The 19,249-nt window shown below is 40.0% G+C and overlaps 1 protein-coding gene across 6 annotated transcripts in view; it reads right to left on the minus strand.

Moving 5' to 3' along the window:
* Window positions 1–19,249, minus strand: part of ARHGAP21 (Rho GTPase activating protein 21) — a 141,961-nt gene that overhangs the window by 10,241 nt on the left and 112,471 nt on the right. For 4 of the 6 annotated variants that reach the window (XM_049777744.1, XM_049777743.1, XM_049777745.1 and 1 more), the window contains 11 exons: window positions 19,107–19,209; window positions 17,050–17,086; window positions 14,679–14,804; window positions 13,480–13,764; window positions 8,863–8,927; window positions 8,647–8,786; window positions 4,980–5,122; window positions 3,961–4,116; window positions 3,792–3,870; window positions 2,284–2,357; window positions 2,115–2,204 (listed from right to left, as the gene is read on the minus strand). In XM_049777744.1, coding sequence (XP_049633701.1) covers window positions 2,115–2,204; window positions 2,284–2,357; window positions 3,792–3,870; window positions 3,961–4,116; window positions 4,980–5,122; window positions 8,647–8,786; window positions 8,863–8,927; window positions 13,480–13,764; window positions 14,679–14,804; window positions 17,050–17,086; window positions 19,107–19,209 — 1,298 coding nt within the window. The remainder of the gene's footprint in view (window positions 1–2,114; window positions 2,205–2,283; window positions 2,358–3,791; window positions 3,871–3,960; window positions 4,117–4,979; window positions 5,123–8,646; window positions 8,787–8,862; window positions 8,928–13,479; window positions 13,765–14,678; window positions 14,805–17,049; window positions 17,087–19,106; window positions 19,210–19,249) is intronic. The other 2 variants (XM_049777746.1, XM_049777742.1) reach the window with 1 other exon arrangement.

The following is a 19,249-nucleotide window of genomic DNA, read 5'->3' on the forward strand; positions in this document are numbered from 1 at the left end:
AGTACCATATCTACACAGGCTTTAGTATGGTTCTAACTATCCCATGATTTAATTTAGGGCCTTAACTATACAAGGCAACTGTTCTTCTACCTGAACTACAACACTGTCAGCCAATTAGTGTTCTATATATTACTGAAATCTTGGTTAACCTCATACTCTAAGTATATAACATTAAAATTTATCATAGAAAAGCATCTAGGAAAAGACACAATATATATGGCTTTAGTAAGAGAGCCACTGAGAATGTTGGATCCATCATATAGGCAGCTGGGGCTGCTTAACTCAAAACAAGCCCTGTAATTCTGAAAAGACATTGCACAAAATGTCGGCAGATAGCTATGAAAATGAAATGCCTTTTTCTAGGGTTGTAATAATATTTTGGTTCTTGGGTCACACCAGACAGTGCTCAGGGGTTACTCCTGGCTCTATGCTCAGAAATTGCTCCTGGCAGGCTCAGGAGACCATATGGGACACCGGAGATCAAAATGAGGTCCGTTCTAAGTCAGCCGCGTGTAAGGCAAATGCCCTACTGCTGTGCTATCACTCCGGGTCCAATACAAAGAATCTTAAAAAAAAAAATTCCATTATAAATAAACCAATTTTATTTTGCTCAATGATTTTTTTTTTTTTTTAGTTCTTTTGGGGCCACACCCGTTTGATGCTCAGGGGTTACTCTTGGCTAAGCGCTCAGAAATTGCTTCTGGCTTGTGGGGACCATATGAGACGCTGGGGGAATCGAACCGCGGTCCTTCCCTGGCTAGTGCTTGCAATGCAGACACCTTACCCCTAAGCGCCACCTCTCCGGCCCCTGCTTAATGCTTTCTAATTAGACCAACCACAATTTTCTCACTAACTTCTTTTCACACCCAGAAAATAGGGAATGATGAAACAATTAGAAAACATCTCACTTAGAAGAGTTAGAGAAATAACTGTACTAACAACTACCGTAACAATGATAACAAGAAATAGAATGCCTGTTCTGAAGAAAGGCAGGGGTGGAGGAGGAGAAAAATGGGGAATGTTGGTGGTAAGAAAGTTACACAGGTGAAGGGGATTGTACATTCTAGGACTAAAACCCAACTATGAACATTTTTGTTATCATGGTGCTTAAATTAAAAAAATATTTTTTTTAAAAAAATATCTCACCTAATATATTATGCTAATATCAACGACATATTTTAAAATTATGAGCTTTTTGGCCCCTACTTTGTAGAGTTCTGAGAACACTGATGCAGGTTCTCTTTCCCTCAATGCCAGCCTCCCTTTAAGTTTTAAGTATCTCTGTCAAAGAAATAAAAGACTAAAAGGACATTCTAGCAATGGGATCCATATGGCTGTAGCTGGGAGCAGCCACTGAGGGCAGGAACAGATGCATTTTTGTGTTGGTATTAAACCCACCTCCAAACCCAACTTTCCCTCCCAGAAAATTAAAATCAGGTTCTTAAGTAGCTCCTAGTTTCCTTTTTCTTCAGAAACCCAAATGAAAATTTTAAAAGGCAGTGCAAAGAGGTCAGAAAACCACCATTTTGCAGCCTCTAGGGATAGAATGGATTTAAGTAACAGTGACTGATTAAAATAATGAAAAGTTACGACTGTAATATATCAACAAAACACAAGGTGGAGATACTGTTTGAATAGGGACTCAAACACCTGCAGGGGTTGGGGATAGAAGCAAGCACTTCCTTACATGTATGAGGCCCTGGGTTCAATCCCTGGGATCACAATCCAAGAAAAAACAAAAATCCCGAAGAACATTTCTTTTACCTCAGGGAAAATGGATGAAACAAGTGCCAGGTAGCAGAAGAAATAATAAATTTTGGTCATGTTTGATAATGCTAATAAAAAATCATTTGTTTCATCTGCTGAAAGCTAAAACAACCCAAGTTCAACCCCCGGCATCCTGTATGGTTCCCCCGCAAACCCACCAGGAGTAACCCCTGAGCATTACCAGGTAGAGTCTAAAACCCAAAAAGGAAGGACTCTCAGAGGGAAAGATGAGCTGAGATGTATGTTACAACTACTATTGAACTGAACATTTTCTATTTGGTATGAGACCATGAAGGCCAGATTTGTCAACAAGAGCTACTGATCATTTTAACATGAACTTTACGTACCTTATTTTTTTCTGAATTTTCTGCCACTGTCTTTAGATGAGCCGAAAGAAATTTAAGTGTTTCATAATGATGTTCGGGTAAATCGTGGATCTGAAACATATTATTTTCATGATGGATTTAAATGCTGAATTTCAGTTGCACCTCCAGAAATAAAAAAAATAATACCTACTAGTCTCTTTAATGTTCTCAGACGTTCCAGAGGATCTTCCTTACGATTGGCTTCGATGAAGTCGGCATATTTATCTGACAACGATAAGGAGCAATGTTAGAACTTCAGCATCAGTTGCTGAATGAGTTAATATTCTGGCACACACTGGCCTGTGAGGCCTAAATCTCTAAAACTGCTTTTGTTTTTAATGTTCATCACCAAACAGAACATTGCTTAACATGTGGATTCTCTGAGAACACTACTCTGTCTTGATTTGTGACTCCTTCCCCTCTACCTCTCAAACATAGCACAGGGTCTTAAAAAACACTCAAGAATTTGGCTCGACTGAAAACTGTTTTCCTATTTAATTGAACCTTATTATGACAAGTCTGAAGATTTGCTAAATAAAAGCAAACACAAAATTTTTTTTTGTTTGTTTTGTTTTTGTTTTTGGGTCATACCCAGCGGTGCTCAGGGGTTACTCCTGGCTGTCTGCTCAGAAACAGCTCCTGGCAGGCACGGGGGACCATATGGGACACCGGGATTTAAACCAACCACCTTCAGTCCTAGATCAGCTGCTTGCAAGGCAAACGCCGCTGTGCTATCTCTCCGGGCCCCAAACACAAATTTTTATATTTACATTGCCACAGATCTAATACAGAGCCTCACACATGCAAACTATGTGCACAATCTGACCAAATGATAATTTGTTCTTTTTGGAGGTCACACTTCAAGGTGCTCGGGGCCATTCTTGGCAGTGCTCTGGAGCACTGGAGATTGAACTTGGTGCTCTTAAATTCAAAGTGTTATCATTTGCTCTTTGGGCTCTTTCTCCATCATTTCCTGCCAACCCTCTCCCCATTCTTCCTTCTCATACAATATATTTGATGGCAAGCTTGGATTAATCAAGCAATTTTAACAAAGCTAATTTTCTTATAAATCCTATTTTTATTTACCAACGAAAAAATATTTTTTCAATAATGTAAAAAATTAAACAATTAAAGTTGATCTATCAATAAGAACTAAACAAAAAATTTTTTTTATTTTTAATTTTGGGCCACATCTGGTGATACTCAGGAGTTAATTCTGGCTATGTGCTCAGAAATCGCTCCTGGCTTTGGGGATCATATGGGATTCAGGGGGGTTGAACCGTGGTCCATCCTGGGTCAGCCGCATGCAAGGCAATGCCGTACTGCTGCGCTATGGCTTTGGCCCCAAAATTTCATTTCTCATTTAAAAGTATTTTCTCTTGGGGCCAGAGCAATAGGACAGAAGTAGGGCATTTGCTTTGCATGCAGCTGACCTGGAGTGGACCCAAGTTCAATTCCTGGCATCCCATAGGGTCTACCACCGAGGATGCCAGGAGCAATTTCTGAGTATAGAGCCAGGATCAACCCCTGAGCACCACTGGGTGTGGCCCAAAAACTAAACAAAACAAAAATCCTCTAGGTTCCATTGACTACTTTTATGGCTCCTAATCCCAAGACTCCCAGCACTTTCATCTGGTGTGTTCCACACAACCAACTCACCATTTGTGAAGAGGGGTTCCGGAAGTTTTCTGAAGAAGGATTTGAGCAAACTGCTAATTACATTCAAATCTCGCCATTTCTATATATGCAAAACACAAACAGTGATTTTTGAGTTCATGCCACTGAAGAACAAAATGTAGATCAGTTCTTCATATCCAAATAAACTTACATCATCTTGTACATCAATGTCAGCCATTCCCTTGTTGAGTTCTTCCTGCATGCTTGAGATGGCCGCATTATTTCCTGGAACTCTATAAATACCTGTATATTCAAGACCTCTTTCTTCAACTAATTTGCAACATATGTCAACTATTAATGGAATATACTGCAAAACAAGAAACAAACACTTTATTCAATACCACAAGAGTTTATATTTAGTTTGCAGATGTGTATTATAGCTTAAAAGATCATTTTCATCTGAATGGAAATCTATTAACTTGCCATTATTGACCAAGAAAAAAATTAAAACTGTAGCTAAAAACCAGCAAGACATTTTTGGTGTAGCAGAAAGCAAATGAACAGACTCAAATAGAAAGAGAAGGACCCATCGGGAAATAAGAGGCTTATGAAGGAACAAGTGGAAATAAGAAGAATGGGAGAGAGTCAAGTGTAGTAAAAAGGATAGAAAAGGGGTGGAAGAATAATGTCAACCACAAAATAAAGGGTGTACAAACACACACTTACACTTTACATTCTTTCCTAACACACACACTTACATTCTTTCCTAACACACACACACTTACACTTTACATTCTTTCCTAATAGCTCAATCTTCTATTTCAGAGTCAGTACACTAGAAAAAAACCTGGTCACAAGCACATCAATGACTTCAGGGAAATATTGTGTGTGCGTGCGCGCGCGCGCGCGTGTGTGTGTGTGTGTGTGTGTGTGTGTGTGTGTGTGTATGTGAGAGAGAGAGAGAGAAGGAGGGAGAGAGAGAGAGAGAGAGAAGGAGGGAGAGAGAGAGGAGGAGGGGGAGAGAGAGAAGGAGGGAGAGAAAGAGAGAGAGGGGGAGAGAGAGAGGGAGAGAGAGAGAGAGAGAGAGAGAGAGAGAGAGAGAGAGGGGGGGGGGGGAGAGAGAGAGAGGGGGGAGAGAGAGAGAGAGAGAGAGAGAGAGAGAGAGAGAGAGAGAGAGAGAGAGAGAGAGAGAGAGAGAGAGAGAGAGAGAGATGCGATGCTCCTTCCTACCCGATTGGTATGAGCCGGCGGACAATCATCCAGTCTGACCCCAAATGTTCCCGTTGCTGTTGGCTTCTTCTCAAATGTCTTCCTCATAATGCTTGGAATGCCTTTTCTCCAAGTACCTTTGTCTTTTGGTGGACTGGTATCATCTTGGGTAAGAAATCAAAATTTAAAAAGTAAAGGAACAAAAGGGAAACAAACATATTCAAATCATGACTTAAAAAAAAAAAAAAGACCCCCCTCTCCATTCATTTGCAAGCTAGAGGCGAGAGCTGGGCTTGGAGACCACACATGCCAGGAGTCTGCCCCTTGCACTGGTATGTGGTGGGCACTGGGCTGGACAGCTAGCCAAAAAACCCCCCGGACTGCCAGTTAGTCCGGGGGGCCAGATTCTCCCATGCCAGAATGGTCTTCATGGCCACTTTGGGGATAGGACAGGAGAGCTAGCCAAAGCAGATTTATCTCAACATCCCCTCTGCAAGGATGTCCTTTTTTTTTTTTTTTTTTTGCGCCCGCGAGACATATACCCTCTTCAACATCGTTCAAAAATATTCTAATTCTTGACTATTTATAGGAAAGGAAATGGAATATTTTATATATGGAGGATAGCACTCAAATTGATCTCTGAAGTCAGTGTCTAAGTGAACGTTACTTTCTAAACAGTGGTCCTCTCTGACTGACGAGCCTTATCCTTAAATATTTCATCTATACAATGTATATAGCCCCTCTTCTATATTGCCTTTCCGCACCCAGAGACCTTTCTACTCCCCCCATATCCCAACCCGGATTTGTTATCTCCCCCTCATTTAACCCTCTTTACCCTCAGTTTTTAACCTGTTAGGCACCAACACCGACCTTCTCAACAGACCACCATCCAAGCTCCTCAATGAAAGACACCCTCTCGATCCCTCATCTTTTGTCTCAGCAAGAAACCACAATCAATAAGCCTCCTGACTCAAGCTTGTGAACCCTCTCACCCCCATCAAATCGTGGACAGTTGCATGATACCAGATTCAGCTGCAGCAAAACCCCCAATTCAAGGACACTATAGGACTCTGAAATGCCGCAAATCATATCTTAAACTCTAGACCAAAGTCTGTAATACAAAAAAGTACCTTGGCTTTCACTCCTCACAAGAATATCTCAGAAGACCTAATTGGGAGGCCTATATTGCCTACGTAAGCTTAATACCTTTATAACAATGTATCTTAAGATATGTATTCCTAAACATACAGATAGCCTTCCTCATTACTTTCTTCCTTCAAATACCTTTTTTTCCTTCTTTTTCTCAATTTCCTTTCTTTTTTTTTATATCTCAATTTCACCTATATATTCTATTTTATACACACACACACACACACACACACACACACACACACACACACACACACACACATTTTCTCTACCCTCACCAGTTTTGATGCTGCTTAAATCTTAAGAAACCATCTTGCCTGGGACAAAAGCTCAGACCACACCACAGATAATGTGTGTGTAGCCTGTCATCCTTACCCGGAATAGCACCAGCAATACAAAAGGACACATGTTTTTGTATAGGCACAGTAAATAAGGGGAAATCATGGACTCAGACACAAGATCTTATCTTCTAAGGATAAGAACTCACACTTTTTATACAAGGGTGCCTCCCATCCTGGACATATGATGTGGATACAACGAGATTGGACAGTGTTAGTTCATTCTCAAATCCCAGATCCCAGATGTAGAAATGAAACAACCCCCTGCAACAACACCAGGAACTAAGCTCCGTTGGGAGATATACGTGTGCCAGTGTTAATATGACGAGGACAGCGAGAAAATGACAACTTGACCTAAGACTGAGCAGAACCTTTGGAACCATAATTTCCTAGACTTCGGCTTAGGGAACAAGCAAAAACATGGAACACATGAAACGGAACACACCAACAATGTTGGAACAGTACCTGTAGAACCTTAAAGACTCTATCCTAGGCCTTGTCCTAGGACCTGCGCAAATAACAAGATTGCTTGCTACAGTGGCCTTATTTTCTCATCCACAACCAAGAGGAAAGGTTCCTGATCCCAAAAACAAAAACAAAAACAAAAACAAAAACAAAAACGAAAACGAAACCTGGGATATGGCATTGAGAAGGTATGGAGTCAGTGGTTGTTCCCATGACAATATGCTTCAAGAGTGGAGAAACCCTGAATCTCTTAGGCCACGGGAATTTTCCTTCCCCAATACTTACTGTGCCTATACAAAAAAAAAAAAAAAAAAGGTGGGGTAACACCAAGCCCTGCCACTGTACCACTTTTTCTGGTTTTGTTTTGCTTTTTTTGTTTTTTGATATTATCTCACTTCTCTTTTTTCTTCCACTTTTTCTTTCTTTTTCACTTTTGTGGATATTATTCAGTGATTTTTTTTCTTTCTATTTTAGTAGTTGATACCAAGTTTTTTCTTCTCTTTTCCTTAACTTTTTTATCTCCAACAGAATAGCATGACTTGAATCATTCAGCCTCATAAATTGAGGGGGGAAAAGAATGATACCAGGACCAGTCATATGAACACGTAGTGTAAATAAAAAATGACCAGACTGGAACACCAAATAGAATAGATACCCAACCTATAACAAGCTGTAAGGTGGAGACCAGTTACACTAGGATTCTGGGGGGTAAAGAGGGAGATGTGGGAGACAAGCTAGGAACAGGAGTGGAGGGAGGACAACATGGTGGTGGGAAAGCCCTTTATTCATTGTCACGATGTACTGTAAATAATTCTGTGTAATGAACTTCAGTCACAATAAAAAAAAAAAAGACCCTACTCTACCAATATATATTTATATAGAGTTCTGTACTATAAGGAGTTTAGTTCAAAATAATTTATTATAGTCTTGAATAAATGATTAGAGTGCTATAAAAGCTTTCTTTAGTTAAGAATCACCTGTGCACCTTTACCTTTTCACAATCTGTATCATAAACTCTCCTCACCAGGGCTTATCTAGTTGTGCTTCAGTGGACTTTAGGGAAGTCCCCTCATTGCAAAACTAGACTTCTGAAGTTTTTCCCACTTGCCATCCTTTTTCTCCCCAGAAATGTGTCCTGGGCCATCCTTTTTCTCCCCAGAAATGTGTCCTGGGCCAGTGTGGCCAGAAATCCCTCAGTCATGACATGTTTGATTCAGAATTGTTAGTTGTTGTGGGTTCAGAAACCTCTCACTATTGCCAAATGTTTCCTGAGTCCAGCCTTCAGTTATCTGACCCTATTTGAGGTCATTAGTCCCAGTTTAATAAGTTGGAACCTAGATCAGGCCCACATCTTTGAGCTAGATTACACTAGGTCCAGATGATCAGAAAACAGTAAAGGAAACCACCAAAATGTGGGGCACAGTGACAGAGTGCTTGCCTTGTACCCCATGTGATCTCCCAACACTGCCAAGAATGAACCCTGAGCAAAGTGCCTGGAGGAAGCCCTGAGGATCTTTGGGTGTGGCCCCAAAACCAAAAACAAGCATCAGGAAGTTTTTGAAACCTTTAGAACTGAAGAAACAGCATAAGGGTTGTGTGCAGCCAAGCCTCATTCTACTCCCAGTACTGAACATGGTTCCTTGAGCATCTCCAGGAGCTATGATGGGTCTAAGCCAAGTGCCCTCCTCTCCAATTAAACAACTATTTCGAAACTGAAGGTCAACACTCAGTGGTACCTTTACTGAGAAGTTTCCTCTCTGACTCCTCCTTGGGGGAGTGAGGGCTTTGCGTCTTTGGTTCTGATTTTGTACCAAGCAAAGTCTGCCGGATGCTGAGACTCTGACGAGGTGTTTTTGGCAACTGCTCTGCTTTGCTGCTGAAAGAAATGAACATTTCTTAGCCTGTCCCTCTTTTACCAGCAAACCCACATGCAGGCATGCCGGGGGTCTCACCTCATCAGACTGTTGTATTCTTTTATTCTTCGACTAATGAGATCCCTGTTTGTCACTCCAGTGTCCTAGAGAATAAACAGAAGGTGAAAATTGTAGAGTCAACTATAACAAAAATGGGAGACCCCTATACTTCATTATGCCCCTTTATTTATGCTGTTCATTTTTATGTCCCTACAAGGACTTAAATAGTACTTGCTGGTAGAAAGTGTTTGAATGCATCAATCTGTAAGTTTTAATAAAGGGCTGGAAAGAGAGGAGACAGTTTTCTTTTTCTCTCAACAGTGTCAGGAAGAATTATCAGGATTTTAAAATGCTGTTGTGTAAAAGATGGAAAAAGGTTACTACAAGTTATTAGAGGAGTAGCGAGATCAAAGTAAAATTTATCTCAGAAATGATAAACTATAAAGGAAAAGCTCAAAACTTTCTGTTTGGGGCTGGAATGGTAACCCAGTGGGTAGAGCATTTGCCTTGTATGCAGCCAATCTTAGTGCCACTCCCAACATCCCACATGGTTCCCGAACATGCCATGAATGATCCGAGTGCAGAGCCAGGAACAACCCCTGAGCACTGCTGGCTAGATGTGACTCCAAAACCAGAAAAACAAAAACAAACTCCAACTTTTTGTTTATATTTGTTGTTTAAACCACACTTGCTCAGGGTATACTCAAAGCTTGGTGCTTTATTTAAAAAAAAAAAAAAAACCTTAATTATTATTTTTTTGTTTTGTTTTGTTTTTGTTTTTGTTTTGTTTGTTTGTTTTTGGGCCACACCTGGCGGTGCTCAGGGGTTACTCCTGGCTGTCTGCTCAGAAGTAGCTCCTGGCAGGCACGGGGGACCATATGGGACACCGGGATTCGAACCAACCACCTTTGGTCCTGGATTGGCTGCTTGCAAGGCAAACGCCGCTGTGCTATCTCTCCGGGCCCTAATTATTTTTTTTTAATTGGGAAAGTGGGGCTAGGAAGTAGAAAAATTTGAACTACAAACAGCTGGGCTTACTCCTGGAAGTGATTGGGAACAATATGCAGTATATATAAAACTGGGGTAAGTCTTATGGCAAATCAATCCCCATAATCTTTGTACTATTTATATCCCGAAGAGTTTAACTTTTGTAATATGCTATTTAGTAAATTTAAGAGCAAACCATTAAGTGATCATTTTTTTCTTACTGATTTCAATTATATACTTATAATGCATCCTTATTGCATACATATTTTTATTATAATGAATGACATTATGATTTACAAAATATACAGACTGGTAATTTTTAATTCAAATGGACCCTTCCCACAAAAAATCCCATAAGAAATTTCCATAAGAAATCATATGACTAGGGCCAGAGATATAGTTCCATGGGTAAAGTATATGGTGTGCATGTGGCTGCATCTCTGGTTTGATCACCAGCATCCCATATACTTCCCTCTTACCCCAAGAACTCCCAGGGGGCCGGAGAGATAGCAGGGGCTGGAGAGATAGCATGGAGGTAAGGTGTTTGCCTTTCATGCAGGAGGTCATCGGTTCAAATCCCGGCGCCCTATATGGTCCCCCGTGCCTGCCAGGAGCAATTTCTGAGCCTGGAGCCAGGAATAACCCCTGAGCACTGCCGGGTGTGACCCAAAAACCAAAAAAAAAAAAAAAAAAAAACCAAAAAACCAAAAAACCTAAAAAACCTCCCAGGAGGAATTCAGGAATGCAGAACCAGGAGTAATCACTGGGTGTGGCCCAGAAATAAGCCCCCCCCCCCCCCCCCCCCCCCCCCCCCCCGCCAAATCATATGGTTAAACTCCAGGTTTTAAATTTATCAGCTAGGTAACCATGGGGAAATTACTTAATTTTTTTTTTCTTTGTCACTTGGTCTCCTTATTTGTAAAATGCTGATTATAATAACAGGATGCATTCATATGGTTGCTGAGATAATTCATGAAAACAGCTTAAAAGGCTGTCTCCCAAATGCTATACGCTCAGTGAATTATTATTGTCTAATCTATAAAGCTGGGGTGAAAACCACCCTGTGTCTTAAGATTAGATGAAGATGATTATGATGAGATAATGGCTCACAAAAAGTAAATGATTGTTATCTGTCAAATACTCCACCACATTCTTCAAAGGCATTATCTCATTCAATCCTTAAAATAGCCACAGTTCACTGATGAAATCATCTGCAGGAATTTAAAAAAAACAACACTCTGCTGCCTAGTGGAACACCTGGCCCCTAGTAGGTGCTTATTAAATAGATATTCCTTTGACCGGTTTCTTAGAGATGATCTTATCCACCTTGTTTACACTGCAAAAAGTCTGAGGTTCTCTTTACAGTGGTGGTTGTCGAACAAAGGTTGCATTGATATGGATCTAGTGTTAATTTTTAACCACAAACAAGGTAAAAGATAAAGGATTGGGGAGGGGTGAAGTGTGCAAACAGTTTTTTCCATATAGTACAAGTTTTCATGATTTGGCCATAATGGGAGTGAGTAGGAACATAAAAGTTTGCTGGGAATGTGGGTGTTGGGCAGAGAAAGTGAAAACGAAGTGTAAGAAAACATGGTAATGATATGAAAAAGGTTCCCATGAATAAAAGCTAGATGCATTGCTCAGGCACATATATTTCAGGAACGACTAACCTAGTGAAATTCCTGATGTAAAAATGTCTTAAAGGCTGTGACCCAGAAATGCAACAAGTTGCTAAAAATTAGCCTTCCTTTGAAGAAAATCTGCCTTACAGTATGATTTGCCAATGCAAGTTTTCTTAGAAGTCTATTATTATATCATGTTATATATATATATATATATATATATATATATATATATATATATATATATATATATAATGTTCTTGCCTTTACAATTCCATTACCCCAAACCAGAGTATCAGAGATTCTTTGCATTTACTTAGTTACTTGTTTTCATAGGCCTTTTCACTATAACTGAAGCCCCCCCCAACAATTCTGTTTCTGACAGAAGAAAGTAGTAAATGTAGAATTACTTAGTCACAAAGGTAATGATGACTGTGCAACCAGGTCTTTTCTCTGTGCTTCAATGCTCTGAAGAACATATGCAGAAAATATGAAAAAACTATTGTTCTGTTCAGCTCAAGTAACAGTGATTTCCCCCATTTCTTTCCCCAATTATTTTTTATTTACTCAGCTCCTATTAATGCCAAGTGGTGGAAGCACATTCTGAAGCCAGAGAGCAAAGGATGGCAGGGAGTCCCACACTATATGAACAACACGCAGTCAAGTCCTTGGCCTCATGAGCCAGGTAGACTGGTTTGAATCCAGGGTTTGCTACTTAGGTAGGTAAGTTATTAACCCCCACCCCCAGCCTAAACTACCAAATGGGAGACTGAGAATGTACTTTGCAAGGTTGTGGGGCCAACTGTAGCCTTTCTCCACTATTTAAAGTTCAATATCCAGAAGCCAGAGTAATAGCACAGTGGGTAGAGCATATGCCTTGCACACAGCTGATCTGGGTTTGCTCCCTGGCATCCCATATGATCCCCAGAGCCTGCCCAGTGTAATTTGAGTGGATAGCCACGAGTACTTGGTGATGCCCCCCCCCCAAATTCAATGTCCAAACCTGATATTAATTTCGTAGATTATTGAGGAGGTCTGAAAGTACTACTACCATAAATTAAATTTGGAAAAAAAAATTATGAGGTTCCCAGTTTTACACACAACTTAAAATATACCTAATAAAAATATCCTACTTTAAATGATAGGAGAATGCCAAATATTTAAAACACAGTATACAGCATGATCTGCTTTTGTTTGTTTTTTTTTTAGCCAAATTAAGCAGACAGTGAGAGTCTAACAGGGGTCCTCAAACTTTTTAAACAGGGGGCCAGTTCACTGTCCCTCAGACCATTGGAGGGTCTGACTATAGTAAAAACAAAACTTATGAACGAATTCTTATGCACACTGCATATATCTTATTTTGCAATGAAAAAACAAAACAGATACAAATACAATATGTGGCCCGCAGGCCATAGTTTGAGGACCACTGGTAGGATGTAGCTTAGAGAGCAAGCTTGGCTTATTTAAATTTTGGTTTTGTTTTGGGGTCATATTTGGTTGTACAACTGTTAGTGGTGGGGTACTAACTGTGATGCTGAGAACTGAACTGGGGTGAGTCACAATGTCAGGCCAGTATCTTCTAATGCACTATCTCTCCAGCACAGCTTACTGGAATTTCTTTTGGGAGTGAGGGTGGGAATGGGGTGGAGGAATTGGGGACCATATTCAGCAATGTTCTGAAATTACTCCTGATTCTGCACTTAGGAGTAACCTGGCAGTAGTTGGGGAACTGTGTGGGATGCTGGGGATCGAACTTGGATCAGCCATGTGTGCAAGACAAATAGATGCCTTTCCCACTTTGCTGAGAATGAGGCGTTCAGGCCCCTTGTTTGAATTTATAAAAAGGTGATATCTGTTGCTTTTCATTTTTTTTAAGAAACACAATTTGGAGACCTATGCTTGATCCCTGGCATACATTCCTCTGAGCCCAGCTAGGATTGAGTTGAGGAAACAGCCAGGTGTGGCTACAAACCAAAACAACAGCCCACCTCCCATCTCCAGCAAAGCAAAACCACTGTGAGAGGGCAGGAGCTTCTTAAACACTTACTTCCTCGTTCAGGTTACTGCTCTCCTGGATGGACTTGATCCAGGCCAGCATATCATCTCTGTCTTCAGCTTGAAATAAGCATTCACAGTCGGATGTGGTCAGTCGAAAGACGTTTTTCCTCTTGGTCTCGCTATAAGAGATATCTATCAAGCAGGCATTGACACTGATGGGCTGTTCTTCTTCTGAGGGGGTCACCTGTTCTCTTTTATCCTTGTACAAGTAAAGTGAGTGGCCCCGAAGCACAACATACATCTGTTTCCATGGCCGAATGCTTCCGCCAACTCGCTGGAAAAACGCAAAACCAATGGGGGAGTCATTAATGTTTGGCTAAATCTTCTGATAACTATATTAAGCAATAAGTTCAATGAACACAGAAGTAGACCCAATATGGATATGTCTGATTTATGTTAAAAAATAGACATCTATGTTGGAAGAGGAAGGGAAGAAATAACTGGGGGAATACACCCAAGTTAGGCATCACTCTGGCAGTATTAACCTTTTGTTTGTGTGTCTGTGTGTATGAGATGTGGAGACTTCAGAGTTGGTCTAGGGCTACTCCGGAGGTGCCTAGTGAACTGTATATAGTGCCAGGTATTAAACTAGGGTTGGCATTGGCCTCACTAAGCAAGTACCTCAATTACCTTTACACCTGTATTCTCTCCATCTGGTCCTTGGATTTTGAAAATCAGGCTGTCAACTAGTACTCAAAAATATTATGGTAAAGTTTTTATTGCACTGAAATCTAAGTCCTCAAGCAAACACTAATAATTCAATTCAGTGGACTATCAATTGGTAATTAAATTACAAAAAGAAAGGTCATTTAAGATAATTAACTGGGAAAAGCTCAATAAAAAATTCAATCATTGATACTAAAATTTGTTCTTTCTAAAAGGTGACAATCTCTACCAAAACAACAGTTGAATTTAAAAAAAAAAATCAGAGTGCCTTTTGAAATACCTTGATTTTTCTCCTATCTGGCTTAAGTAGATAATAGCTCCCCGTTGGTACACAAGATAAAAAGTGCAAAATTAAATTTGTGGTTAGAAATTTTGTGTGTGTGACAAAATATCTTTCCTTTATGTAGAGAATGAAAGGCTTTAAAACTAAGGCAAAAACAGAAACTCCAAAACAACCCCCCAAAATGATGGTCTTTCTTTTTCCTTCCGGGTATCCCACCATTTTCTGGCCCCCCTTCCTACCTTGCCCTTCTCAGTGACCAGGGGTCGGAAGTGGAGCCAGCCTTCCTTGGCAGCATCACTGAAAACTTCAGAGGAAGACTCTTTCCTGGATCCAGAGTCTTCAGATGACTTCTGGCTGTCTGCGATCTACAGGCAGGCCAAGAAAATAGGAAGATGGCGACTGTTTCTCGAGTAAATATGTGTAGGTTGAAACTACTTTAATGGGGACAAAACCTTCGAAAATATCCCAAACGAAGGCTTTGTTTTTTGTTGTTATTTTTTTTATTAATTATATTAAAAACATTTGGGCTCGGAGAGATAGCACAGTGGCATTTGCCTTGCAAGCAGCCGATCCAGGACCAAAGGTGATTGGTTCAAATCTCGGTGTCCCATGTGGTCCCCTGTGCCTGCCAGGAGCTATTTCTGAGCAGACAGCCAGGAGTAACCCCTGAGCATTGCCGGGTGTGGCCCAAAAACCAAAAACCAAAACAAAAAAAACAAAAAAAACAACATTTGTCTTGTTTAATAAAGAGGGGTGGAGCTGGGGGTGGGGAATTAACTACCACTGTCAATTTTGGGTGGCCTAAAAATTTATTTTTAATCTTTAAAAAACATATAGAAATGGATCATCTTCCTGCTCCCAGGAGCTCACATATTAGAGAGAATAGACAAATAATAATTCTTTTAAATGATCAGACAGTGATGAAAAGCACTGAGAATGCCAAGTGAAAGGCAGTATCAAGAAACTGGTGCCTGAGAGTAAAGTGCTCTTACCTGAGCAAAGGGTATTGAGGAAGGGACACTTCAGGACCAGCCCTCTGTTTTTTATTTTGTTTGTTTTATTTGTTTTTGTTTTGGGGCCACATCCGGGAGCACTAAGAGGTTACTCCTGGCTCTGCACTCAAAAATCACTCCTGGCAGGGTCAGAAAATCATGTATGATGCTGGGTACTGAATCCAGGTCCATCCCAGGTTGCCAAATGCGAGGCAAATGCCCTACCACTGTGCTATCACTTTGGCCCCGGATTCTTAAGATTTAGGGCTCAATGACAGGGTAAGTGGAAGTGGAGATCATGAGATGGGGAAGAGAGAGATGAGCTTGGGGGATGCATGCAACAGGTCTTGTAGACTACACATTTGAGTGAAATTATCGCTAACAATCACAGGTCGGGCCTAGCACAGCAGATTTGGGGGCGATATCTGGATAAGAACACTGAGAACATGAGTGCAGATGAGAAAGAGGGGTGAGAAACAGATCCAGACATTTCAACATATAATTTAATTGAGGAGTGCTCCCAATCACTGCTAAGGAGTTCTAGTGGCCCCATTGATTATTCCTGGTCCAGCTGGCAGTTTCGTGCAAAGGCCCCAAGGCATATTGCTGCCTGGGTTCTGCAGGACCAGAGATGAGACAAGTCACCCTGGCAGTGCTGGGAACATCTCAACATTTGGAGCAGGGGCAGCCCAAGTCTCTAACAGCACAAAATGCTTTGGGAAAGGACAGGGAACTGTGTTGCAGACAACTGAGGCCAGCAGAGTTGAAATGGAAGCAGCTAGTTATTTTAGATCTTGAGCCCAGCTGCTTTGAGAGAGATGTGATGGGAGAAAGTAGGGGCTACAGAAAAGTTATGGCAGTTTCAGGAAAGTGGAAGAGAAATTAGGAGACATAAACAACAAGGATTTGAGAGCTTTTTTTTTTTTTTTTAAATACAGAGAATAGTGAACTTACTTCTAAGGGTTGGTCACTGAGTCAGTGCATAGATTGGGAAAGTCACTGAGAGTTCAGGAAATCGAAGGGAGAAAAGGGTCTGCTCTGAACAGACAAACTTAAAGGGTTAAAAGAACAGCCTGAGTAATGAAGGCTAAAGGTTATGGAACCTGCTGCTGGTATGGCAGGAGATGGAATGATAAGTGGAAATTCCATCTACTCTTTCTTCTTCTCTCAGTCTTTCAGAGATGTGATGAGAGAGAAGCCAGGCATGGACTTCAGAGAAGTGGAGAAAAGGCACAAAGTTACAGCTGAGGCAGAACCACACACACTGAAGTACAGTATGAGGACTCCCCAACAGTTTGGCTGCCCTTATGACATGTTGATGGACAGAATCGGGCACGCAGTTGGGTCTGTGTGTTGCGTATTTTTTAAAATTGCAAAGGAACAGTTCCTAAGTAATATCTTCCAGATGCACTTGAAAAATAAAATCTCCAAAAGATAATAAATAAATAACAAAATAAACAAAAGCAAACAAAAGTAGTCATTCCTGCTTGGGATGAGTATATTTTAAGAATATTCAATACAGGGCTGAGTATATTGCTCAGTGGTTGAGCCCATGTTTCCACTGTGTGAGTCAGCCCACTGGGGAAAAAAAAAAAACAAGATATAAATATATACCAACCTTTATTCCCTTCAGGCTAGCCACGTGCTTAAAGGACCTGTTGGAAAGAAGTACATAAATGTCTTCAATACTGCATAAAATGCCTTCAAGACTCAACAACAATTTGAATATTGTAACAAATTTGCAATGAATGAGCTGACATTTCATCTTCATTCTCTTTGGAAAGTAAGACAAACAGTTAACTTTTTAGGTTTAAGAGCTTCTGATTCAATAAGGAGCTTGACGTTAGTTGACTTAGTCAACTACAAATATTTCACATAGGGCCAGAGAATTAGTACAAGAGGTATAAGGTACTTGTCTTGCACATGGCCAACCCCAGTTCAAGCCCTGGCACTGCATATGGTCCTTCATGCACCTCTAGGAATGATTCCTGAACACAATCAGGCCTGGCCTTCCTCCTGAGTGAATTAAATGCTTAAAAATAAAGAAAACTATTCTAAAAAAAAAAGAAAAGAAAACTATTTCTTGTACAACAAGGTATTTTTATCCCTTTTTCAAAGACCAAAGAGACACCTAGACAAGTTAGATTTCTCTTATTATTTAATCTAAGTCCTACTAGTTAATACTAATAATACAAGATTCAAGTTTGTATTATTAGTTAAGCACAGTTTTAGATACATCAATAATTAAGAGACAATCAGCCAGAGAAATGCTTTGCATGAAGGAGATCTGGATTCAATTCCTGGCTCTACATGGACCTCTGAAAACTGATCTGAATAAGTGTGACCCAGAGCACTGAACCAAGAAAGGCACCTGAGCACTGTCAGGTGTAGCCCCAAACCTGTCCCCGTCCAACAAAAATTATAATAAAAAACAGAATTATTCTTTGAAGGAAGACCCAATATGATAAAGATGTCAATTTTCTCTAACCATTGTGTCAATGAAAATGACCAAAAGAATTTAAGAATAAGGCACTATGTTCGAAATTTAGAAAGCAAATACATCCAAGAGAATTCTAAAAGAAAAAAAGTGACAAGAGAGGATACTTTACCAAAGATAAAAAAAACATTTAGAAACACCTTAAAATTAATATCGCATGTGAATAAATAGATAACAGATATTGGAAAATGTAAAGCGAACTATTTACTTCACCAATTACAATAAAACAAATTACAGATTAATCCAAAGTAAAAAAAAAAAAGTAAACACATTCACAAAATAAACAGGAATGAATTTTGCTGTTACTCTGAGGGATTGTTCCAATATGACGCAAAATCTAGAGGTCATAAAGAATCCTTAAAATTTTCTCCCAGAAAAATTGTGATATTTTAATGTATCTAAAAATTACAAAAACACATGCAAACTTGTAAACTGGAAAAAAGGAACCTAAAACACTTTTCTCAGAAGACTGAGTTTTCTTTATATCAAAGTTCTCTCAGAAGTCAACAGAAAATCTAGTAGGCAAATGAACAAAATACACAAAGAAAAATTTTACAGGAAAAGAAATAAATATTTTAAGCACAGAGAAAACGCAAATCAATTAATAAAAGTTCAAAAATACAATAATTTGACCCTATTAGGTTTATCTAAAAAAAATAAAAAATCCAAGTGAAGTTCCACACTGTGTCGGGAGGGGGCAGTATAGGTCCATTGGTAGGCGTGTGATTTGGTCATGGTTAAGTGACAAGACAGGCATAGTAAACTCAAAAATAGTACTCAAGGAAGCAATTTGTTTTTCTTTTCCCTTCATTCTTTAGTTTTTGGGTAACTCCTGTCTCTCTGCTTAGGGGAGCATGTGGTACCCGGGCATTCTACAAGCAAAACTATGTGGTCAGATCAATGAACTGCCTTTCTAACCTGTGTTTACTATATTATATCTAATTTGTGTACTACATTTTATATATTTCAATTTACAATTTATGTATCACAATTTCTGTATTTCCAAAACATATTTTTTTTAAGAATGCAGGGAATATATTACACCAAGTAACAAGTCAGAAAGCAGGAAAGACATTTCTTGCACGCGTGTGCACACGCACGCACACACACACACACACACACACACGTCAAAATTAAACTTATCACACACAAACATACATTGAAATCAAGACACTTACAATTTTGCGTCTTCTCTGTAATCATCCAGGCCCTCGTCATATGATTTGGATCGTTCTGTTTTGGAGTTGGGCTGGCCATCCAGACTGGGAGGTCCAACAGATTCTGAAATTAAAGCCCAACATTAACCAGAGGTTCCTAGATT

The sequence above is a fragment of the Suncus etruscus genome, chromosome 7 (genome assembly GCF_024139225.1).
Source record: "Suncus etruscus isolate mSunEtr1 chromosome 7, mSunEtr1.pri.cur, whole genome shotgun sequence".
In the NCBI taxonomy this organism is placed as follows: Eukaryota; Metazoa; Chordata; class Mammalia; order Eulipotyphla; family Soricidae; genus Suncus; species Suncus etruscus.